The sequence below is a fragment of the Phasianus colchicus genome, chromosome 9, assembly GCF_987193195.1.
Source record: "Phasianus colchicus chromosome 9, bPhaCol1.hap1.1, whole genome shotgun sequence".
Taxonomy (NCBI): Eukaryota; Metazoa; Chordata; class Aves; order Galliformes; family Phasianidae; genus Phasianus; species Phasianus colchicus.
The window spans coordinates 29968349-29993392 of NC_143444.1; the positions used below are offsets into that span (position 1 = coordinate 29968349).

Below are 25044 nucleotides of genomic sequence, written 5' to 3' on the forward strand. Positions count from 1 at the left end.
GTGCTGCCTGAGTGGGGAAAATCTCTTCTGCCAGCATTTCCCCATCTGGGATGCTTACCTGGTAGAAATCCCACATCACTGTGCATGTCCCCTCCTTCACAGCCTTACAGTTGCATTTTGGGGATGTTTTATTTGTAAATGAATCAGATGTATGGGACACAGGCCGTCTGTCTGTCTGTCTGCTGCCAAGGCTGAACAACCCAGGTGTGTGGAAAGAGCAGCTCTGGGAGCTGCAAAATCCCCCAGTGCTCCTTGGGGTCACCAAGGGAAGAGGTGCAGTGCGGTGAAATGATGGACAGGAGCAGCTCCTTGCTCAGGTTCCTCAGGGCTGAATGACTGCAGCGCTGGTATCCCTAAGGCAGCATTAACACAGTAATGAAGAAGAGCAAAGCAGCATGGGCCTGGGGTGGCTCAGTGGGATTCTTGGGTGGAAATGGCCTCAATCTTGTGTGGAAATGACATAATTTTGGGGCCATTTTAGAATCAAGACAATGCTTTGGTCTTTGCTGGAGATACTCAGCTGCAGCTTGCAGGGCTGCCAGCAGGCACAGACGGGGCTTGCATGGAAAAAGCCTCCAAGTGCCTTGTGGGAGAAAAAAAATCTTGAAAATGGAGTCTGCTTTAAGTGTTTGGTAGAGAAAACATTCCCTACAATGATAGCATTTTGTCAAAGTGAAGGCATTTGTGGAAGCTTCTACGTTTAAGTCCGACTGGTGGCTTGGCATGACCCTCCCCCAACCCACCACACCCCCAGCACAGCATAGCCCTGAGGAACACCAGCTGAAGATGTGCTGGAGCCATCAGCTGTATCCCATGAGCTCCTGATTGCCCCAGGTGGGTGGGAAAATGTGTTATAGCAGAGCTGGCTGGTTGTTAGAGGCTTTCTCTGAGGGTTAACAGCTAACAGTGGTAGGCCCAGGGGAGGGCTGGTGACACATGGTGCTCCTCAAGGGTGAGTACTGAGGTTCTGTTCAATATCTCTGTTGGTGGTGTGGTAGTGAGTGCATTGGAAAGGGGAGACTCGGTAGGACATGCAGAGCTGGATGTGGTGCGGCCCAAAGTACTTCTGATCTCTTGAGGGCAGCAGCTCAATACTTTGTTGCACGCTCATCCCAGATAATCCCCATCATTTCTCATTCTTCTAAGCACTGTTTCAGGTGTGTTCACCTAGGAGAAAGTTGTTGGTCCAGTTGTATTCAAGTTGGAATCAGTTAGAAAAAGTTGTGACAGACAGTGAAGTCAGCAGCCACTCCTGTAAGTTGTGAGTAAGATTTCCTCCCTTGCCATGTACTGGTTTTAAGGAGGAAATGGCTCATTTGCAAGCTAAAGGTTTAATTAGGAGAAAAAAAAAAGGTCAGCAGAGATCAGATGTGAATTGCAAAGTGCTAAAGAAGTTTACTGTATTTATTGAGAGGCATGCTATAGATCTGCTCCTTTGCTGCCCAGAATGCTAATAGCACCCTTTGAATTCTTAATATCAACAACAAAATCATTGATGATACATGGGATGCTTTAGAACTGCTTGGCACCTGCTTTTGCTTTATGATAATCAGAGGCCTTTGCTAAGACCCAGCAACTCCCTTACCCATCTTGTTAATTGTGGATCGTACTTCCTGGGTCAGGTTTCCAGAATGTGACACCTTTCAGGATGCTGCTTCCTCTCCCATCCGTTGCAATCTGAGCTTTGTGCAGGGTATTTATTGCTCCTACTGATCAGGGACATAGTCACGGAAGTAATGTAAATTGTGCCAGAAATACCAATGTGATGAAAATTCATGGAGTTTCTTCCTCACCTCGCTGTATTCTGGCTGTTTTTTATGGGTGAACGAGCTGCAGAAATAGGGAGCTCTGTGAAAGCTCTCCCAGAAGCAATGGGGAGGTGATTGCAGGAGGGGCTGACTCATGGGAGAGGTGCAATTGCTTGCAATGGCTGCTCACATGGAGATGGTTTTGGTGACTTTTGTCTGGGTGAGGAGACTGACAAAAGGCAGTGGGCTGGGTGGGTTTTGCTGCTCCTCAGTTGGGCTGAATGGGGCCTGAGCATGCTGAATTGCACCAGAACATCATGGTGAGGAGCTCTGTTGGATGTCACCTGTAGCTAACAGTTCCTCAGGAGCTTATGGCAGTAGGCATGCAGCAATGGACCAGATACAGCAATCAAAGTGGAGTGAAATCAGAATGGCATCTGGACTTGGCCAGGGGAACAACAGTGATTTTTACAGTCACTTCTATTTGTTCCAGTATCATTCAGCCTAAACCCAGTTTGATTACATACTTTGCTTTTGGTGTGCTTTAAGCAGCACCATGTGAAAAAGAACAGATTGGAAACCAATGTCAGTAATTTCAGTGGGCAACATTAATTCCCAGCACCTGAGTCTCAAGTCCATTGCTCATCTTTGATGACATGAATTTTAATAATTTCAGCAAAGCAAACTTCATGAGCCACAAGCTGAGAATGGAGGTGGCTCCTTGCTCTTCTGGAGGATCAGAACCTCACAGCAATTACTGGGCAGCAGTTCAATAACTGAAGAGTATAACAAACACTGAAGCTCAAACCAGAATCAGAGAATCACAGCATGGTTGGGTTGGAAGGGGTGTTAAAGCCCACCATGTTCCAACCCCTGCTGTGGGCAGGGCTGCCAGGCACCAGCTCAGGCTGCTCAGGACCCTATCCGTGGCCTTGGGCACCTCCAGGGATGGCACAAGCTCAGGGGAGAGGTAATTATTTTGGAGCTGTTGACCATCTTGGTGAAAAGGGGGTGAATGGCACAGACCTCAGTGTGTGTCTCTCTTACCGCAAAGGCATGGGACGCTCCTTGCACACTTCAGGTGGGATCCATCCAAACCATTGACCATTCCTTCTTGATGCCACCCAAACCTGTGCTACCTTGGGCAAACCACACTGCTAGTAAAAAACTAGTAAAAAAACGTTCAAACGTTTTAAGAGGAGCAAGAGAATCATTCTGAGTGTGCAGGGGAAATTCAGCAGCTCTGACAACCGCACCACGTTTGGTATCATCTAACTGCCTTGATAGAGATGTCAAACGTGAGAAGATAGAAGTCTGCCTGGCAATTTAATTGGCTTACACTTCTGTATATCATATTTTAAAAGTAAGGCCTTTAAAATGTGATTTGGACAAGAAACTTGTGTGGGGCTTTATCCCAGGCAGTCTCACAGTCCTCTTAGCAACAAAAACAGAACAGCGCTTAATACGAGCTGCATGTACGGTTGGATTTATGGAGTATTCATTATTTTAATAGCACTTATTGACTTAGGGTCAAATATCTTTTTCCAACATTTTTTTATTTAAGGAAAGAGCCCGTATGTCACAATCTCATGCCTCATCTAATTGGATAAGTGTTTCCTTTGTCCTTGAAACCGAAAAGTAGAATGCGTATCCAGGAGCTACAGAATGAAAAAGCATCTGCCTTTGGTATTTGGCATGCCTCAATTAAAAAACCCGCTGCCTGTGCTATAATTTTTTGAATTCTGACCAGCGCACTTCTGCTCAGATTCAAACAGACAGTTCTGAAGGTCGAGCTGGGGGCATTTATAAAACAAATCCTTTGGAACAATACGTAGAACACTAATGTTTTACATACAACAGAGAAGAGGCCTGGAAACAGCGGCGCTAAGTTCACAGTCGTGCTGAAATCACGAGTCCGTTTTCAGCATTCCCTGCCGTTCCCACGAAGCCCATGCTCAATATGCATAAAACGCTTCCATCTTTAAAAAAAAATAATTGGGAAGATGCACCCTGAAGTTCACCGGATCGATCCCTCTGAATTATTTTATTTAGGAGACACTTCATTGTGTCAAAGATGTAATGGAGAGGTTACGACGCCCAGCCTTCAGAATGTCACCGCATTAAAATGGAGCGTTGTGGGGAATGCTAAAATCCCCCTAGCCGACTCCCAAGCAAAACTGACAGATTTATGAAATATGAAAATTCTTATACAGAGTTTAGATAAGACATAGGCTGCAGAGAAAAGGAGCACTGCAGCCAGAACGCTTCTGCGTGAGTCCCGCACGTACGGGGATGGAGCTCAGCAGCCCCACTTCACAGTCCTTTGCCCTTCCTATCCGACCCTGGGAGCATTCGCTGTATCTCGGACGTGCACATCGTTTTGTGAGAGCAGTATTTCCCAGCACACTTGATTAAATACCTCCCCTTGTTATTTATTGCCCATTAAGCAACATATCTTCTGCATGTACCTTCGGCAGACAGAGATCTTTGCTACCAACTGCAGAGCTCAGCATGTCTCAGGCCACAGCATTTACTGCATTGATCTCGATGTGGGGCTACAGCTCAGAGCTCCAGCACTGCAGATCAGATACCTGCTTCAGATTTGCCCTACTTTGCTGTGTTTTGCATGTCTTGGTACATGTGATAACACAGAAGATGTCGAGAGGTTTTTTTTTTTCCTCTCTCCTTGGGGAATCTCTCCCCTCGGTGCTGCTGGAGCTGCGATCCACCAAAGCACTTCTGGGCTGCAAAGTTTCAAGTGAAACGGAAGGGTGGGGGAAGGAATGACAAGTTCTTTTCACTGAGATTCTCTCCCCAAATGGATTTGGCAGAGCCCAGCTCTGCTGATCTTACAGCAAGGTTTATCATTTGTGCAGGCTGCTGCCCGAAGGGGGAGAGGATCTTTGAAGTTCTGACTGATGGAAGGGTCTCCCCCCGCTCCCTCTCGCACATATTTTAAGGGTGGGGACTGAGAGATGCTCGACTGCCCTGAGTCAGGAAATTACACGACAAATTAAACAATTACGTGTTTTAGTGCCGAGAAGCTACTTAGATGCTTAGTGCCAAACATGCATTTAACATGAGCTCCATGGGCATTTATGGGTTCCCCATTACCTGCAACTCAACATCATATGGCTTTGCTGCACGTCAAGAGCACCCTTGCTCCTCTATCTACACCTTGAGGAGATTTCTTTATCATTTATTACAGAAGGCACTGCCTGGACACTGTTGGAGTGACAAGGACTATTTCCTTAATTACTGTACATTGATAATAGCATTTACTCTGGCAGCTCCAGTACTATTCAATCAAGCAAGATTCAATACAAAAAAGCTGATTTGCCAAAAAAGAGATTAGCATAAGTGCCTACAGTCACATTCTATTTTTGAAGGTAAAGCTACTGTGTCTGTGAGCTTGCTTGTGGGAACTTTGTAAAGAGAGATTAATCTAGTTTATCTCCTTCAAAAGATGTTTGGGGAAATCACAGAGAGTCAGTGTTTAGATTCTTGATAATATTTTTTTAATAAACATACGCGATAAAGGACTGCACAGAAAGTGCTAATCAGAAGCAGGAAGGTGCATTTTTTTTCTCTTACGTGAATGCAGATATTTGTTGTGAAAAATTCCGCGCTCTCTGGTTTGCTGTTGCTGTTCTTTGTCATTTGATCAAGTGGTGACTGTGGCTGCTGCACTTTAAAATTAAATGCTATTATTTATGGTAGAACTTGTGCTAGTTAAAAATGCAGAGCTCAGCACTATGTGCGTTTGTAAGCAGAAGGTTAAGCAGGACGTTTTAAATGGTAAAGCAAAGGGCTTAATCAAGGCTGAAGAGCAAAATGCAGCGGGATAACAGATATAGTAAACAGGCATTAATCACCGTACAGGCTTAATCCAGGTATTAGGCAGTCTTGGGGCTAATACGAAGACTCACTTACATAAGGATTCATTCTATCAGCTCTTAAGTATGTGAATAACTTTATTCTTGGGAGAAATTTCCACGAAGTTAGAGGCACTTGCAAGAGCGGGCCCATATTGTGCCTTTGTAAAATGGTCATTGCACAATTATTTTGCCTGAGGGGGATTTCTGAATTAGAAGACACATGCAGGGGTGTGGCTCAGGAAGGAAAAAATTGGACAGCCAGAGCATTAGGAGCCACTTTTCCATGTTTTTTTCCCTCGACACTGTCTGTTCCTGTGACATTAAAATCCCAGCTAAGTACTGCTGGCCAAGGATGGGCCAGATAAAATCATGAAGCTGCTATCATCTCGTGGGAGACAGTTCATTGTCTTAGTGACAAATTTAGTGCCTACAAATCCAGGCTTAGAACATAGTCTTTTCCTAGCCATAATCCAGCACTTGCAGACCGGATTTGTGTTAGTTACTGATGAACTGAAATTCCAGTTTTAAGAAAATAACAGTACATCCACAGGCATGAACTTTGCTAAACAAAGTTCTTTTATTAGATGCTTAGAAAGATTGAAGTGCCTCCACCTTTAACTTGACACCAAAATTCCAAGCCTTCATATGAATGTGCACGTCACATATATTGACACCCCAGCATAAGATCCCCAGCCCCAAGGAGGGATGTGGCATCCTGGCCAAGCTTGCCACCCCTGCAACAGAACATGTAGACTCACAGCAAGCACAGAGTGACCTAACCTGAGGGAAGGAGAATGAGATGGAAGTGGGGAATGGGATAGATGGCTGCAGTTTATCTATTCAAGGAACAGCAAGATGAAAAAAAAAATATCCACAAACCTTTAATTGTGAATGTAGAGGAGGGACAGTGATGTAACTGTTCCCAGGGAACACTATTCTTATTTTGTAGAGGGAGGTGAGCCAAGATACTTAAGCTCTAGAGAACCTTTAACACAGGAAGCTATTTATCATAACAAGCTTGGTTGATACTGCTCCCATACTGAACCAATTAGATTAGCCTATTTCGTCATACTTCATAACTTGGGATGATAGGTTTCCAAGCATGGTACAGTGCAGTAATTGAATTTTGATCAAACACACATGGCCCATAACCCAGTATGTGAAACTTTCAGAACAGTTCACAGCTTTTAAATATCCAGTCAACATGTTGCCAAAAGTACAGGATGTACTTGATGCAAGTGGGAGAGGAGGGGGGAGCACGAGTCCACGCCGTAACTTGGTACAGCTGTAAAACAAACATTTTTTTGTTCCGATTCTGTTCCTACTTTAGTGAAGGAGCTGGGAGGAAGACAGTGAATGTCAAGTAAGTCGTTTTTCTCCCCAGCCCCCACGCCCCCCAGGCACACATTTCCCTTTTAACATTCTTAGATTACCACAACCTTTTAAATTCACTATACTGTACTTTCATACTGTATTAGACACACCAGCAATTATGTTTGTTAGCATGACACATCCATTGCTTACACTTAGTTAACAAAATAACTTAAAAGTCGCATGCATCATCCTCTTAATAGGGTTATAATCAATGGGACCATGGAACGAAAGCCCTAAAAATTACCCCCCACCTCTGCATTCCCTGGGCTCCTGCCTCTGCCAACACAATCCATATGTCGGGCAGTCTCTTCGGGCTCAAGGTGAACGCTCTGTTCTTTGCAGTCAGTGATCTCCTCTTACATGTTCCTGCTATGTTTTTCCCCACAGTAAATCCAAGGAACTTTGAAGAAAATTCTGCGTAAAGGAAACAGAATACATTAATAATTTAATTCCTACTACCCTCCTGACTGGGGGCAAAACACCCACCACAGAACAGGTTCACAATGAGGAACCTTGTGCTAGGCTTTATGCTGAGCGAGTTATGGCCATATCAAAGCTGCTCTCTGGCCTCACCTAACGGCCTGGCATGCCTAAGTGATAGGGCAGGGTAACCGCAGCCCCTGCAGATGTTATCTGCTGACTTCCTAGCTCTGAATAATTTGGCCTGAATGGCAGCTGGAGGCAGAACAGCTTTTCCACCACCCTGGGGCATCTTGGCCACACAAAAGGGAAGCAAGGGCGGGCAGAACCTCAGTTTTAGCTGAGCTGGTGCAAATGGCATAAAGCAAGAGACCTCCAAAGAGGATAAGATCACACGCTTTACCCAAGAGCTTCTGACTGCACTCTGTGGATCATCTGCCTCCAAGACATCTTGCACTCCTGCTCTGCAGTACAGCTGTGTAAGAAAAGCAGCCATGGGTTCCAAGGTACTTTTCGGAGGTAACATTTCATTCAGCCATGCTATTGGCTGGGGACAGGTATACTGCACAACTACAAGCACCCTGTCTGAGACAGAGTGCAGGAGGATGCATTGGAACCCTTCTCCCTCCCCCTTCCACTCTCGACTAAGTTATGATGCTGCAGAGAAAGGATAAAAAAAAAAAAAAGGTGGGGGGGGGAAGAATTCAGTGTTCAACTTATCAAACTCGGTCTGGGTCTCAGCTCAAATCAAGGTTAAAGAGGCCTGTTCTAAGCCTCTTAAAGATAGGATTTATATAGTAATTACAGTAATGGAAACTGATCTTGATAATTTTTATATGGCCTAGAATTCTGCTGTGTCATACGCATCTGCAGAGCCCAAGAAGTGCGCTTCTCAGAGAGCACTGCAGTCTTGAAAGCAGCCATTCACATGTATAATGGAGAATTATCAGAGTATGAGTATGGTTGAGACATAATGAACCACAAAGAATCAGAAATCCTGGGAAAAGCAAGGTGCACATATTTGAGGAAAGTTGTATTTCTAAAACAGTTTGTTTTCTTGGAAGTTTCTGGAACTACATCTTCATCACCACGCTGCAAACAGCACTGAGAATGCCCCTGTATTTTTATATTTCCTCTCTTTTCCTTTGCTACAGCCTTAGGTCTAGAGAGACCAAAACGCTTCTTGGCCAGCTGCAATCCTCACATCCTCCTTCCAGTTTTCTCTGTTGAACAAGGAAAAACACAGGAGTGCTGTCTTTGCTGTACGGTAAAGAAAATCTTCAGGAGATTTGGAGATCTGATAGGGGGTTTGGCTCCACCTTCAGGAAGCAGAAGGCAAAGAGACAACACGATTTTAAATTTCAGACATACTTTCTGCCAAAAGTAAGCCTACAACACCCTTGTTGAGACATTGATTCCTCCCCAGTGTGTCTTTGCTTCATACAGATAAAAGATTCCCTAACCTGATGCCGTGCTATTTCTATGGTTTTGATTCAGCTCTGAAGAGTCCAACTCCTCGTGGAGCTTCTTGAGAACTTGTGGAAGGATGTCCCAGACCAGCCAACAGATCAACGAACAGCTGATGTGTGGACAAAGAAAAGCAGCTTTGAGGTGAGAAAATTAAGTTGCCACACGTAGGATTTTGTAGTCCTGTATCAATTATCAGCCATTTACACCCTCAGTGCTTAAGAAATTTTCTCGTATACTTCACAGAGATTAGAAAGGCTCTCTGAATAACACAGATGAATTGAGAGGAAGCAAGCTGGAGGAGTCTTGATCAAAGTTCAGCCCAGCAAAATACCTGAGTAAGACTTTTCTCCCCAGATTCAGGCAGTAAGTGCAGAAGAAGCAAACTAACCAATCTCTCATATTTCACCTCTTGGTTGAGGTTGAAAAAGTTTGAACCTGGAAAGTAGTAGCTGGTTAAAAAACATTATTTAAATGAATTAAAATGCATTCTTTTAAAGAAGCTACATGGTGACCTTCTATAATGACGAAAATGACAAAGCAGTTAGAGATGAGACTACCCTCAGTTTGAAAGACTTTATCTCATGTATCAGTGAAGTAAAAGGCAATCACACAATTGGTGACGGTCCTGTAGGCAATGGAAGTGTATGGCTGCTAGTGAAACCATGCCCTTTCCCCAATGGGGCACTTAAGCCCCAACCCAACGTTACTGCATTCATCATCATTTTCTAGAGGAAACTGGTTTGAAAACTGCACAGCAAGCAGCAGGGATGGCTCTCAATGCAGAAATGGACTAAACACCTAATGAATCTAAAAATAAAAAAAAAAAAAACACAACTCTGAGAAGGGATGCGAGGAGACTGAATAGACATCGCTGTGTAAGCAAATATAACTGAATATACTCCTGAGGAACAAAGGAAACAATTCTTGATGGGGTGACAACAGATGTTCTCCAAAAAAATTCTAACGGAGCATTTCAAACACAAAGACTTTCCTGTGGAGCTGAGAAGTTTTACTGGCAGACACACTGGTAATCCATCTTTGGAAACATAATAAACCCTAACATTTAAGGTGCTATCACGTCCTGAAGGCAGAAGTGATATCTTCATGTAGTAAGCGGTGGGTGGTGGTAGAGAGGGAAACAGTTAAGATAACAACATGCTGTCACAAGAAGTTGTTGTAGCATGGTCTTGATTTAAATGGCTGGAGGGATAACTAGTCAGAGAACTTCTCAAATAGCCTCTTGAAAATGTGCTCTCTACCCAGGTGAAAGATATGCAGGTTGGTGTCATAGAACAAACACAATCCACAGCAATTGAAGAATTTTGTGAGCACGCTTAAGTGCAGCCACTTGTACTGTGTGAGTGAAGGCAGTGTGTCCAAAGCCAAATGTTCCTATGCCCTTCCACATCATGGTTAAGCATACTGCAGAAAATGTAGATTAGGGAGGAAAAAAAAGTCCTTTTTGCAATGACTGAACTGCCCTTTTACTCTGGAAAGATCTTGATTCAATTATTTAGTTCCTGGCTTGCAGCATCTTCACTTTGTATAGGCTTTCAAATGTGAGGCACTTCAAATTCTTTTTTTAAACTCTTTTTTTTTTTTTATGCCTAAGATACAGAATAATACTTCTGTCTTTTTGGGTTCTTGAAAGATCTCCTGAGCATCTCCAAGGCAAACATATCATTTTTCTGGAAACAAGGCAGGAAGATGACACAGTATATTGTTTAATTGCTTTTATTGCTTTTCAACTATTTTTGAGAAAAAACTACAACCAAGAGAGAAGATAATTCCAGTGCAGTAGGAGCCATCAGAACTACAGAAACGCTAAGATGGACAAGTTGATTGACAGGTGAATGCTAAAGCAGACAGCAACACAGAAAATCATCATAGGACAGACGTTTTGGTAAATATTACCGTAGCCAATTTATTATTAACACAGTGGGACAGCTTTACATCTTGCATCACACTTTTCACAGTCCTTATGGTAAACGTGCCGTATCTGACAATTACAAGATGAAAACAAAGACCTCACTAACTCTGTACTGGCCCTGCAGTACTTATCTACTTACTCAGTTAACCCTCTCTAAACTTTAGCTGTGCAACTAAGCAACTGTGTTCAGATACATAACATAATTTCAGTCATGTCCTATACAAGCTGCAAAGGTTATGTCATCTGTGACATTAATTTTTACAACACGTTGCAGAAAATGGAGAGGGTTATGGAAGAAGTGGAAAGTTGTTAGTTTGGGAAGAGCATGAGGTGGAATGCCATCTAAAGAGAAGAGAAAAACCTTGTGCTAATGCTCAAAATGCCGTTCTATCCGGTCATCCTTCTTTCTTGCTGCTATGACAAAACAGTGCAGTCCTGAGAACTCGGGAGGTATTGTGAGACATCACAAATGGAAGATTGGGATGAAAGAATCCTACAGTGGCTTTTTTTATTCTCTGGGTTGGTTCTGGATAAATCTTCTGTTTCTACAGAAACGCTGTAAGTTAACTTAGAATAACCGATCTTTCTCTCTGCTGACCACTTTATTTCTGGGAGTAACAATCTATCTGACAGACCTCTTAACTAATCATATTTTCATCTGATTCACACAAAATGGTCCCGGCATTCTTTTAAAGATAATGAAGCACAAGATGGACTGCTGCAGTCACTAAGTCAAGCCCTCTGCTACTCGTACATATGGAGATCCATTTTAAAATGAAATCTTGTGAGACGAGTTCCCTGAGATCTTTTTTTTTTTTTTTCAAATTGAATTGCACATAATATTGTGCTATTTTCGGAGCTATACTATCAGCTGCAGCGTTAGAAAACAAAAAGCAGACAAGTCACAGGATGATACGAGCCATGGGATTTTATTTGATTCAAGCATTTATTTTCCATCCACTTCCTGTCTGGTTTTGAAAGTGTTCATTTCAGAAACCAAAGCTGACATGCATAAAGAGAATTCGGTGAAAGACAAAAGAGAGATGCGACAAATACCAGGCAGGTGAACAAAATTAATGGAGTATTCTTCTCTCTTTGAACCCATAAGTAGAGTGCGTTAGCAAGTATTCCAAAATTATGTCTTTTCATAGGAAAGAATTAATGTTAAGTACAAAGTGTCGTGTGTGGTTGATTCTCATTACATCATACGTCAGGTTTCCCTGATTTGGAAAGCAAAACAGGATTTTTATTTTACAAAGCTTCCTGTGCACCAAGTCTTACTGTAGGTTTAAAAGAGACTAACAATTGTGCATTTAAAAATCAATTCAGGCATCTAATTTTTGTAAAATACTGGTTACAGACACTAATAACTTTTTGAAAGTATCATCTGAAAAGCAAAAGGATAGCCCAAATTATTGAAGGAAATCTACACTGAAGTTTATATAGCGTGGATGTGTCATTCAGTTACTGCTGGTTTTCATAAGAAGGTGAAGGGGATGTTTAAAATTGGTCAAATAGCATCAAGATTCTTTTGACACGTTTTCTGTCTCTGTGTATATACTTTTCTTTGAAGAAACATTCACGTAAATCTTGGCTATCCTAAAGAATTTGGTCAAAATGCTTTGAAGGACACAGGATTTATTTCATAGAAACACAACTGATTAAAAAGAAGAACCTTCTAAGGGCTTTATTCAAACAAAGAATTCACTTTCTGGACATTCTGTATCTGTAAAACAGATGCATAAGTTTCTTTTCAGGAAAAAAAGGAAGTATGTATTTTACTATAGGTAGTTGCAAGGGAGGGGGGAAAAATAAGTTAAAAAAAAAATCAGAATAACCATAACACCTATATGGTATTCTAACCTTGGTGCACCCCAATGGTCACCTTTCTATTTTGTCAGCCATAGTACTATTTTTTAAGTAGACACGTTTCTACTGCTGATTAGCATTGATCAGATTGTACAGCTTGCCCCAGATTTGTCTTCAAACTTTACAGAATTGTTTCAATTAAAAGGATTTCACATGCTATGCCAGCAAGTTTCAGGGCCACCTGGACTTTACCTAACAGGATAGAAAGAAAGGCCATTTCTGTGGTTTTGGTTCGTTTCCAAACTGTGATGCACACAGTTCTGAAGACAGACCCAAGTGCCTTTCTGGCCCATCCATGCTAAAACTCACATTGGTTTCAGTTGGTCTTTCAGAAGACCAACGCAGTTCTGCAGAACTACCTCCTTCCCTCCCTTCAACCCAGTAAATTATACTGAGGTACAGAATAACATTGGTGCAAATTACAAAAGTCTGCTTATTTCATAACTGTACAACCTCACCACAAAGTATGTGCTCACAGAAACAGAGCAGTCAAAGAAACCTGGCTCCTTCGTGGTAAACTCATTCACTTGATGAATTTTCATATTTTATCATCTTTGTTCAACGTGTGTCTAATCAGTTCTGATGAAGTGTAATTAATAAGTCATCAGTAATTCCAGTGGACAACTAGATCCATCTGTAAAACTAAAGCACACTTCTGCATGTGACACTTACTGCCAGGGTTAAGGGTAGGTCTGCATTTTCCTGAACGTTGTGTTGGTAATAGTGAGCCGTGTGAGCCTTGCTCCATAATAATCTATAATGTAACTAGAGCCATCAGAAGGTCCAACAATCTACAAGAGAAAAAAAACCAAGACTTTTCAATATAAAGTGAAATATACGCTTTGTGCTAATGTCTCAATTATTGCTAATTTTCCCATCATAAAATTAGTCATGCTTAATTACCCAAACAGAAACTAGATTTATTTTGAAGTTATGCCGTAGTTTAACTATTTTAGTGAGCGCTGTCTCAGGAGGAACATTTCCCTGGGGCTTCTAATCAACCAAATTACATAGCTGGGCACTGCTGCTAGGTTAAGCTGATGAGGATTCGAGTCACAAAATCAGGCTTACAAATGAGTGGGTCCCAAACCACTTTTCTTGAACAAAGGCAGGCAGGTAGGAGAGAATTAGGCTGATGACAAGAGCATTTGAAATACTGCACAGGTAAGCAACAGAGAGACGGAGAGAAGATCACGGTGTTTTTGTTCTGGAAATGCTAAACTGATGGAGAGTCACCAGGGAGATGAATAAGGAGAGATGAAAGATACTCTCAGTGTGTCTGTAAGCCATGAGGCAAAACACACTGATAGTAAAGAAAGGAAATTGAGGATACACGTACTTTAAAAGTTAAACATTTTTCTATTCACCCATAAAAATAATTTCTATATCCTCAGTGTATTTTGAGTTCACAATAGGCAATGCATAATTTGTGCTCAATGGATGCACTGTAAAATAAGACAATTTGGCAATTTTATGATGTCACAAGATGTCACCCCAGCTGGGGATTTAACCATCAGGAATCCTACAGCAACAGCTCTCTGGTGATGTGGGTCTTAAGTTTGAAGAGGCAGGAAGAAATGGGCAATGTCTTCTCAAGTGCATGCTGCCTAAACATCCCAGGTAACAAAGCAATGTAAATGCAGAGCTTCAGGACTCTGGGAACACCAGGACACCTCCAGGTGTCACAAAAAGAGCTCAGAGATTCTGACACACTGATTTTATGGTGCTACAGAATCCGAGCTATTCTTTATGAGTATTTAAAGACATTTCATTTTCTCATTTTAATACAAACAATAAATATCTTTTGCGCCTGTGTTCTGCAATATCAAGCTGTAAACAGAGCCACGAGAAATGCCTTGATTTTTCAATACACAACAGTTTTTAAGGTTAAAATGCTAACAAGGAATTAGTAATCAAAAATTGAGATTTGTATCTTGTTTTGAAAGCACTGACTTACCTGCATTGAAATAAGTATGAAATCAATTAAGCTACCAATTCCACAAAATCCTACAGTGCAGAACTTTAACAAACCTAAAAAAAGAAAATAAAATTTAACATCGCTTGAAGCCAGAGTTTAGGAAGTCTGTATGCTGCTGGTTGCATCACACCCCAACTTTCCACTATATATATATTATATATATATTTAGAAACAGAACTGAAGTCAAATATCTTTAATTATCAGGGGAAATACCATCTGAACATGCATCCTGCATGCACTTGAAAGATTAAAGTAACGTTCTTTTAAACTGCTATATATTCTTAAACAAGTCAAAAGTTGATAATCAAGATACTGGAAAATTTCATTTATTTGCAAACAGAGAGAAGAAAATCCCAACTTGGGCTACAAAATCTACTTATGAATTGAACAGAGGGAGACTTTCTATTGTGAGTTGGAGCATGTAATGATTTGACTTACAGAACATGCTACTTCATAAAATCGTTTTAGTATCACTTCTGTAGTTTTGCTGAAATATGCATTTATTTTGAATATATATACATGTACACATATAGAAACACTTCTTTTTAATCAGTATTCCAAAAAGGGTGGGGGTTTTTATACAAATAAATGAAAGATTCATAGAAAATATATGGGAATAGCAACTAGCAAATAAATGATTGAAAGGCAGACAACTTTTGGAAAATGTGTTCGGAGCACGATTGACTTAATTTTCTTTACTTTTTTTTAATATCAGTAGTTTCTTGTACAATCAATATAATACGAAGAGTGCTATAGATATTACAAGTTGATAGTTGCTGCGCTAAGCAAACGTCTAAATTATTCTGAGAATAAGAAGACATTTGTTTCTTTAGCCAGGAACAGGCAGTATGAAGAAGAATACATCTCTGCTGCACTTATGTTAGTTATGGGCCATGCTGCTCAGAGAAAACACTAAAAGCATGTCCTCACTGTACATCCAGGGACCAGTATGCTTCTGAGACAAGGAACAAGCATGCTGATAACAGCACCCAGGGTAGTATCTTGTGGCACTTCTTGCCCAGCAACAAGTCGTGCTGTGCTGCTAATGCCTGACAGTGAGAAAACACACCAGTTTTCCCCAGCCAGCTCTCAGTCTGACGCCTGAAGGTCTCCTGACCTCTGCCTCCTCCTCCGAGCTCCCCTCTCCCTTGGAAGCAGCAATCTGCCCAGCACACCACCTCCTCTCCCCCGTGCCCTGTTTCTGTGGCTACACATGGAGAAGGGTGGGGGAGTAGCGGCTTGCACACTGTGGGAAGAGCATCTCTCGGTCTGGAGACAGCAACCATCGCTGACAAGATGAAAAGAGCTGATTTATAAACTCTAGTGAGACGGTTTATCATCATTCCATGGAATGACAGCGTAGCCAGAGAGAACAGAGAAAATACATCTAATGACCAAGAGGATGAATAGCAAGACGGTCTTTCAGCTGATTAAAAGAAAAGCCCATACGCATATTACAGCTGAAGTTGTGCCACTTAAACGTGCAAAAACTCAGTCTAGAACAACTCATCCCCAGAAACTGACGGGTGAGATTTGCTGTGGTCAGATATGGTTTGCCTGGTATCAGTGCAAACATTACGTAACAAAACAGAAGGGACAGAGCCACCAAAAAAAAATAACTAGCCTTAGGAAAGAGCGGTTAACATGACTAAATACTATCAAATCCTTGGTGACCACATATACTCCATTACTACCTCAAGTGTGGTCACCACTGAAAATATTTCTTTGAAACACTCATTATGCCATTTTTCTCCAGCTGCAGTCCCAGAGCTCGCCACCAGCTCACCTTTTAGGAGCCCAGCAGCTCCCTCACCACGCCAGTTCCAGCAGTGGCTCCAGTTCACTCAAGGAACTGTCTGCATCCTGATGAGCCACCCAGTGTTACGTTACTGGATGCAGAAGTACTATTTCTGAATGTGGCACATGTTTCTGGAGTGCAGGGTAAAGTCGATTTTTTTTTCCTGCCCACAAGCAGGTCACACTGAGAAAATAACCTGCTCCAAAGCACAGGGGTAAAAACAGCAGTCTTAGGTTTAGTTCATAGTGTGTGGGAGAGGAAGAGTTGCCTTCCTAGTTTCTTCATATCCAGTAGCTTGTTTGTATTTGTGCTCTCTTTAAGATAAGTGGAGGGGGAAAAAGGCAAGTTTACACTCCTCATGATGTTTGCACAAAATATTTAAACGCTAATCCCTTTCTTTATCATTTTCACCAAGGTATGGATGCCCTAAAAAATAATTTGCCACCATGAAGGAGTCCAATTTATTGATTTTATTTTTCGTTTCTACTCTTGATTTTTTTCTTGTTTGGCTTTTAAAAGACAAATTTTTGTCTATAGAGGAGTTTAATTTTAAGTCTTTTAACTTTGAGTACTGGCTACAGTATATTCCTGTGGGATTAGTAAGCAGGAGCCATACAGAACTCCTATATAGGAACAGAGTATTTCCATCTACTGCACTGCAATATATTGCAAAATAAATACTGCAGATTATTATTCCAAATCTAATGATATAACAAAAATGTGCACCTGAACAACTCCCAGAATATCTTTTTATGAAACAGATGGACAAAATCAGAGCTAATTATGGAATCTCAAGGAAAAAAGACACAGATGTGAACACGAGATTAACCAGAAGAAAAAAAAAAAAAAACAAAACAAGGATTTCTATTTGATGGGCAGAAACTCAAAACTCCCAGCTGAAAGGACAGTAACATGTTCAGCCTTTTCAATTCATTGCTCCATGCTATCTAGACTTAAATTTACTCCATTTGTCTGGCTCAGAAACAGAGAAAATCCAAGATAACAGAAGTAGTTCTAACATACTAAGGTCTCCACATTATTTAAAAGCCACTGGCACCATCTCCCTGGGAATCAGGTCCTAAAAGCTGTAAGAAGAGGTAGTTCCTATTAAAGGTCACAGCTTCTGCAGAACTGTTATTAATACCATGCACTATCTTGGCAATAGCACTTGCCAGAATAAATTCTACATCCCCAAACCCCAGGTTTACCATAAAGTTTGTCCCCTATTTACCTGTTAAAACAAAGCACCATTTAAGTAGCTGGCACATCAGCCAAAACCACTCCTGTTTCACTGGCTGACAGAGAATGCAGAGTTAAATACCAACGTAAAGCAGAACAAATGGCAATAATCATGTTTCTTGGGAAGGTTTTATCTGCTGGACAGCTATATATCCATTTGTCATCACTGACTCCAATAGGATAGGAAGCAGAGGCATAATAATCCAGGATTTGATCTTATTTGAAAATGAAGATTCTAGATGTAAATACCAAAACTATGACAGTCAGCACTTTTTATTCAAAATATATATTCACACAAACAACTCAGCCATTACAATAAGCTTAACCTCAAAGTAAAAATAAGAAATAAACTTACCTAAGGCAGGATAGCCTAGATAAAATCTATCTGCTCCCAACCATCCAAGAAATAAGGACAGAGCCACTGCCACTTTGTAAGAGTATCCATTACTGCCAAAAGAAACAAGAAATGTAGACTGCAAAATATATGCACTCCTGTTTTTGAAAATTAAAGTAGTGACTCATTTGCTGCTTCGTTTAAAATAATTCAAGTCAGATTTGTTATTTATCTTAAATTAACAGAGACAGAATTGATATTAAGCTTTCAAACTTCACAGACATCTTCCATAAAGCAACCTCAGCTTTCCCAATTCTAGAATACTCTTGCAGAATACTGATTCTTATGATCGTTATTCTGGAACTAAATCATCATTTCTTGTCAAGAAAGACATAATTCAGTTGCTGATACATTCCCAGTTTTACAGAGCATTTTCTAATAGGTCAGCCCTATTGAGACAACACCGGAAAGCTAAGAGGTGTACGCACACTGTCTGTAGGCATTAGCCTCACATCCAGCCAAATAGAGAGGAACGGGGTAGACAGGTGAGATGTCAGCAGAGACAGTAATTGCAATGAGATCTGAAGGAGAAATGAACCATGGCCACTGGCCCAAGAAGCCACAGGAAGGATTCAACAAAAAGGATAAGACGTGTAGCTATCCACGTACTGCACACTAAGGGCAGAAAATGGCACGCACTCTCACAAATGAAAAGAACTGTGAATGGTACGAGGATGTCAGTGGCAGACAGACACCTTCAAGCTATGCATCCCATGGCCAGTCACACCAAACACACAGATACAACAGCCTTCCTGAGATCTACACTAATTGGCACCGTTCTTGCCCACAGCTGGAGTGATGTGGCCACCGAACCATTTGCAATTTTCAGTCACTGCTGATGTGAACTTTATGCTAATAGGCAAGCTAGAAATGTACGGCTATCAGTACTAAAACCATCCTTTGCTGCACTGGCGAAAAGCTACCCTCTGAAAAGAGCAGAAACCCAAATGTAATTAGGACTCTAAAAAAATCAACAATTTACTGTTCTGATATGTGCATTAATATGTGCCAGCAATTACTTAATAAGCTCAAATTAAACTCTTGGTTGACAGTTGAATAAAACATAAGAGTTTCACAAAAGGCAATAGCTGAGAATGGTCCAAGCACCTTTATTAAGCACTTTCAATGCCAAATAAAGATCTACATTTTTGCTTATTATCTAGATTTACCGACTTTAAAACTTAATGGCAACATTAAGTGATTAAACGATGACTCTTACCTCAATATTTGTTATTTAGTGCTTATTAGCAACATAGGACATACCGGGCATTTTTGCAACCTAATGTAATGTAAGTGTCCATCTTTAGAACTGTCTTGTTTCCACTGTAAAGAACACTAATTGTTTTACTTAAAAGTTGAGGTAAACTTGGAAAATGTTTATCAACTGAGATGCATCAAGAAGTCATCCAAGGACACCATAGAACTCCTGCATAAAAGGTGGGAACACAGTTTTAGATGCTTCTGATCAGAAAGAGTAACGAAGCAAACTTAGCATCAACGCTGCATTGAGACGCTTTGAACAGGAGAACAGGAGAACAATCTGCACCTCAGCAACAAAATTAAGGGCAGAAGAAATCTACTAGGAAGTGGAAGCATGTAAATGCTGTTAACAAGGGTGCATCCACTCTTGTGTATCCTTTCTTATTCATTCTCTCAGATAAAAATATGTGCTGAAGACTAATGCAGCAAGTAAGAAAATGAAACTTCCTGTTAATCTAAAGCAATTTCTGCAACTGGGTAAGAATGCAATTCCTTTTCAGTTGCTTTTCCAATTTTTCTTACTTATTGGCTTATTCAGTCTTTCTCTGTATGTTTCTCCCAGTTTCTTTGTAAAAACTTATTTTCCTGCTCTTCGTACCAGTTGATACTACACATGGTGCTGCTATATGTGACAGTGTTTTCTGTGCTCTTTCAGCACCCCTTAGCACTGCTGGAAGGCCTGCCCACACTAAGCTTCAGGACTTGCACAGCCTACTGTTCTAGGGGCTTCTTGCTTGAAATGCTAATACTTGAGCAATACATATTTTGAGTAAGCAGGGCTTGAACATATTAATTGCAATATATGATAGAGTGCCAATTTGGGGAATTCTAGAATTTGGCAAAAATCTACCTCCAAAACATTAAATTAAAACCAAATCAAATCAATCACAGCTCCCACTTCTTTGCTATAGCAACATGATTAGTAATTACAAGCTTTTCCATGAACAAATACTAGGAGCAACTGAATTTGAACACATCCTCTTGAAACAGACTCATGGTCTTGCTTGAAAAGAACAGGATCTCAGAACTGCTGCTAAATTAGGGTTTTGGCTAAGGACAGCATGCTCATCTGCCCCTTCCAAAAGCCAGGGACAGGAATTAACCTGCTGTCCCCACACTAGGACAATCCTGCTATAAGAAAATGCCTTCTCAAACCAATTTTCTGGTTAAATGATGTGCGGTTATTTGTGCCAGAAGACAGCCAGTTTTCATCACATCTCAGATAAGATGTTGGAAAATCTCCAAAAAGCAGCAGAAAGTGAAAGTGTGTTGTTGTAATATCAAGCTGGAGAATTCTGCTTAAAATAACGTTTCTAAGACTTAGGTAAAAATACTTTATAAAAGGTTGGTATAATGAGAAATAATTAGACTTTTTAAACAAACATACCTATGAAGGATGGCCATATTAATCTTGCTGCCAATTTTACCTGGTTTGGAAGCTTTACCAAGGGCATGCCTATTTAACTCTTCCAACATTTACAGCTGAAGTTCTTAGAGTTTCCAGCAAGCCCACACAGGGTCCTCTTACATGTCTGTCATACAATCACAGGATTGGAAAAGCCACAGCCAGTTGTTTTCGTAGTTTGACCATTGATTATTTTATTACAAACAACAGTCACTGTAAAGTGACAGCCATCAGAAGAACAACATATTTCCTGCCTACATAGATTGCCTTTAAAAAAAAAAGCAAAAACAATTTTATTAAGTGAGTGTAGTTCATCTTATTCTCAGTCCACATTGCAGATGGGACTGAAACACAATTGCTTCTGGACAAAAACGTGACTGAAGTCTATTTTGCTAGCATTTAAATTTGATTAGATTTAATAATATGTTTTCTACAATTTGCTGAGCTCTGACTGTTGAGAAGACTATATACAGAGAAAATATTTATGAAACTAAGAGGCAGAGCTGTTCTTCTGAGTTAGGCAAATTACTGAGCAGTACCACATTAGAGTTATCTGCCTACTACAGCAACACCAGGGTTAAATTCTAACCCTAACCCTGTGAACACACAGCAAACATTGCAACTGGAGTTGTAACTTTCACAGATTTCAGAGCTGGACAAAAGAATAAGATTCCTGTGTGAATGTAATAACAAAAAAAAAAGAGAAACAAATGGTGCTGACAGGTGTTCGCTGATCATTAGCACTGGCCAGTTGGAACATTTATTGGTGTCCAGAGCTTTCTGTTGCTCACAGCGTGTTTCAGAAAAAATACTAGGTCCACCATTTTCAAGTTTCAGAAGCAGGCTCTTAAATAACATGCAAGACTTGATTAAACACAAAGGTTATTCAAAATTAGAGAGCAATTCCTCTAAAAGAAATTTTCAGGGAACTGGAGAAAGACCAAAGCACCCCAGTATTCAGTCATACAACCTAAGCTGAAGCTACAGGCACACTTCAAATCAGCATGAACTGGCTGCTGAGCAATGTAGCACATTCCAGCCCTCCTTCATCCACTCTTTCTTACCTTTATTTAGCCTCATCCCAGTTGGCACAAGGACTTGAAGTGACTGTACTGTGACTCAGACTGGGGAACTGATCCACGCTCAAACATAGATCACTTCCCTGACTGAGTATACAGTGGAGTACCTCAGGGAAAGGGATGGAGAAAAGTCCCCAGATAGCTCCTTTCAGCAGCTTGTACTGATTTTAAGCATATGTGAAATGTAGCCTTAGAATTTGTAGCACTTCTCTGCCAGAGAAAGTACTAAGGTAGAGCAAAGACACAAGCATAAATAAGCAAACAAAAAGTGTCCAACACAAAGACAGATTTACTTATAAACACACATGTTGTATCCTTTTATTACTTATAATGTTTATTTGGAGATGAAGTACTGGGCAACACATGTACAGTATTCTATGTTCTTCTATCTGTCAAGGCATTGTGCCGTTTTAGAAAAATTTCAATGTAAAACAGGCAAAATATTACAAAAAATGATGGTGTACTTACACATTACGGCATGCAATAGGCTTGTAAAATCCAACTTCCTGTCCAGTAAAGACTTTTTCTATGCCAAGGTAATCTCTGCAAGTAATATTTGGTGCTGGCAGGCACTGAACTGAGGACAAAAAAATATTTGAGATTAAGCAGTTACTGACTGGGTATTGTGGAATTTTTCTGGCAAGACACAAAATTCCACTGTACAACAGCTTTGATACAGAGCACACACAGACATGTTATGTAAAAAACTTTTTTAAAGCAAGACCTATGACCAACTTGTCTTTTTGCACAACATAAAATAAACTACAGAAACCTAATTGCTGCCAATTCTGTTGCCATTTCCATTTTTGCTTCATTAGAAGACAATGGGAGATCTAATAGAGAAAAAGAATCATGAGAACAGTCAAATGTTGGAACAAGCTGCCCAGAGAGATGGTGTAATCACCATCCTTAGAGGTTTCCAAGATCTGAGTGGACAGAGTCCTGAGCAGCCTTCTCTGAACTCATTGCCAATCGTGCTCTGAGCTGGAGGTGGGACTGTATGACTTCCCAAGGTCTCTTTCAACCCAAATTATTCCATTATTCTAAGCCGAGACTCGACTTATAAAAGAGCCGAAGGCACAGCAGAAAATGACATCTGCTAAAAGTCTGCAATGTATTACCGGAATATTTGACACCCTTCAGTGTTTTAGTGAGTTGTTTTAAAAGAAAAAAAAGTCCAGTCCTTTACACACATTCTATCATCTTTCAGTACTTGCAAGTCCTACTGATTAGTTGCAACAGAACTGCTAGCCAGGTTCAACATTTCTTTCTGGATTTTCCAATAAAGGCAAGAAGACAAGGATTTAGATTTTTTTTTAATTATTTTTTATTATCTACTCATATTGCATCCCAAAAAATTAAGTACAGTTTGGATGCTTTGAATTAAACCCCTATTGGTTTGGATGATGAAACCCAGAAATGTTTATAGACTTTAGTAGTGCTTCAAAGATGAGCTATATGACTAACTTTTTATTACACAGATAATACTGTAAGAGGAAGTGACTGAGATACTATGGGGACAACCAAGCCTGCTGTATCTGTAAAAATTCTATACAGATATAGAAAAGAACATGTTAATTAATTTTACAACTTTCCCCACTCTGAAGAAAACATATGGTGTATTAAATGCAGTAATATGGTAATCGGTTAGACACAACTACCAATCTGATCAAACTGCAGAACATTCAGCTCACTGACTGGCTGTTTATCATCAGGAACACATATGAAATAAACTAAGGGACCAATTTCAGCATGTTTCTGTTGTACGCCAAAGAACATCAAAATAAATGTAACTGCTTTCAAAACAGAGCCTCATGGCACCAAAAAATCTCGATGACGGAGGGCACCATCTTTCCTTAAAAGAAATTTTGAAGATTTTGAGCCTGTTCTGTCAGTTCTTCTAATAAGCATGTGCAAAACAGAGTATGACAGGGATGGTTTGTTCTTATCACAGGAGTGGAGAATGGAGCCTGCAGGATATAACATACTTTGAAGAAATTTATTAGAAACCTCACAAACGCCCCGATCAGAGTAATTCTTTCAGTAAAGCATCCAGTGTATGCAAATGTGTAAGCTTTCATACTAATGACATTACTGATCCCATGTTTTAGAATCTCAGCTAGCAGGTACACAAATGTCTGAATTGAGTACTTCCCTGGGAAAATGCAATTACCATCAATATACGTTAGAAATCCTTACCATACGCCGTGTGATTTGTGCAATTCATTGGTTCCTGTGTGCTGTTGTCTATTTTAGGCTCATCACACATATATGTTCAGGCAGCTGAGGAAAACATTTTTCATATCAAACACTCCAACAGGTTTAACGCTCATTTATTCCTCACCTCCGAGGACTTAAGATCTACCTTGATGTCAGCTTCCCTTCCTCCCCATCCCCCCAACAGGAACAGCACATCACCATGCTGCAAATCTGCTAATCCAATTTAATACACCGCTATATTGCATAAGCTGCGCGTTAATTAGCACTGCAGTCAGCACGACCCGAGGGAACCACAACATTTATCTGTCACAGCCTCTGCGCTGGGGCAGCACCCCGACCTCATTTCCTGCCTTATTTCAGTACAGAGTAGCTTCAAACTGAAGCACTGGGCTGACTGTCCCGACAATAAAAATAAGAAGGTAGGGAGGACAGGGATCCCTCATCCAATAGGATTTTTTCGTTGAAAAACAAACAGCCCGACCCTGCTCGTGGCCACACACCACACCAGCCCCAGATAAAAGCGTGGCCCAGCACACGGCTCCCTCCCACCCCTTCCTCCGGGGCTGCAGGGTTGCTCTGACCCCGCTCCCGTCCGCCCCTCACCCCGGGCAGCCCCGGCCCATCGCCATGGCAACGCGCCCCGCCCGCGCTCAGGATATTGCCCCAGCCGCAGCTCCTCGCACTTAGGCGGCGGCTCCGGGCTCGCCGCTGCGTCCGCGGCTGCGAACCACAGGAGAAGCAGGAACAGGGCCTCCAGCTCGCCTCCCCGCCGCCCCGGGCCAGCCGGCAGCCGGGCGGCCATGATGGAAGAGCGGCGGCCGTCAGCTGACCCGCGGGGAGGAGCGGGTCCGCTGCGGGGTGAAGCAATGCCTTCGGGCGGGACGGAACGGGGGGAGCTGAGGCTAGGTTTCGGGTTGCTGAAGATGCTGCTTTGATATTTCTTTATTTACGTTGTTTATTTATTTTGAGTGGTTGACCTCAG

The 25044-nt window shown here is 41.2% G+C and overlaps 2 protein-coding genes across 4 annotated transcripts; one reads left to right on the forward strand and one right to left on the reverse strand.

Moving 5' to 3' along the window:
• Positions 1-883: 883 nt before the first annotated feature.
• Positions 884-10592, forward strand: LOC116235406 (uncharacterized). Its single transcript, XM_090146800.1, has 4 exons — positions 884-952; positions 8575-8803; positions 8918-9031; positions 9134-10592. Exons 1-4 carry the CDS (start codon positions 937-939, stop codon positions 9138-9140), a joined length of 366 nt encoding a protein of 121 aa, XP_090002926.1. The 5' UTR covers positions 884-936; the 3' UTR covers positions 9141-10592.
• TM2D1 (TM2 domain containing 1) lies at positions 3257-24957 on the reverse strand. 3 transcript variants are annotated; one of them, XR_016469385.1, is made up of 8 exons: positions 24718-24957; positions 24042-24111; positions 22311-22419; positions 18060-18151; positions 14647-14720; positions 13362-13480; positions 7252-7414; positions 3257-6911 (listed from the first exon to the last, which is right to left on the reverse strand). XR_016469385.1 is itself a non-coding variant. In XM_090146798.1 (7 exons), the coding sequence occupies exons 1-6, from the start codon at positions 24862-24864 to the stop codon at positions 13370-13372; spliced, it is 603 nt and encodes a 200-aa protein (XP_090002924.1). In that variant the 5' UTR covers positions 24865-24957; the 3' UTR covers positions 7186-7414; positions 13362-13369. The 3 variants fall into 3 exon arrangements, 2 of the variants coding, with proteins under 2 accessions (XP_090002924.1, XP_090002925.1); XM_090146798.1 differs by lacking the exon at positions 3257-6911 and having other exon boundaries at positions 7186-7414; XM_090146799.1 differs by lacking the exons at positions 3257-6911; positions 7252-7414 and adding an exon at positions 10690-12040.
• Positions 24958-25044: the final 87 nt, after the last annotated feature.

Coding starts and splice junctions, on each gene's coding strand:
- LOC116235406 (XM_090146800.1), top strand. Junction 8,804..8,917: donor AGACATACTTTCTGCCAAAA/GTAAGCCTACAA, acceptor GTTTTGATTCAG/CTCTGAAGAGTCCAACTCCT.
- TM2D1 (XM_090146798.1), bottom strand. CDS start 24,864: ATGGCCGCCCGGCTGCCGGCTGGCCCGGGGCGGCGGGGAGGCGAGCTG. Junction 18,152..22,310: donor CCTATTGCATGCCGTAATGT/GTAAGTACACCA, acceptor TTCTTTTGGCAG/TAATGGATACTCTTACAAAG. Junction 14,721..18,059: donor TCTAGGCTATCCTGCCTTAG/GTAAGTTTATTT, acceptor TTCTTTTTTTAG/GTTTGTTAAAGTTCTGCACT.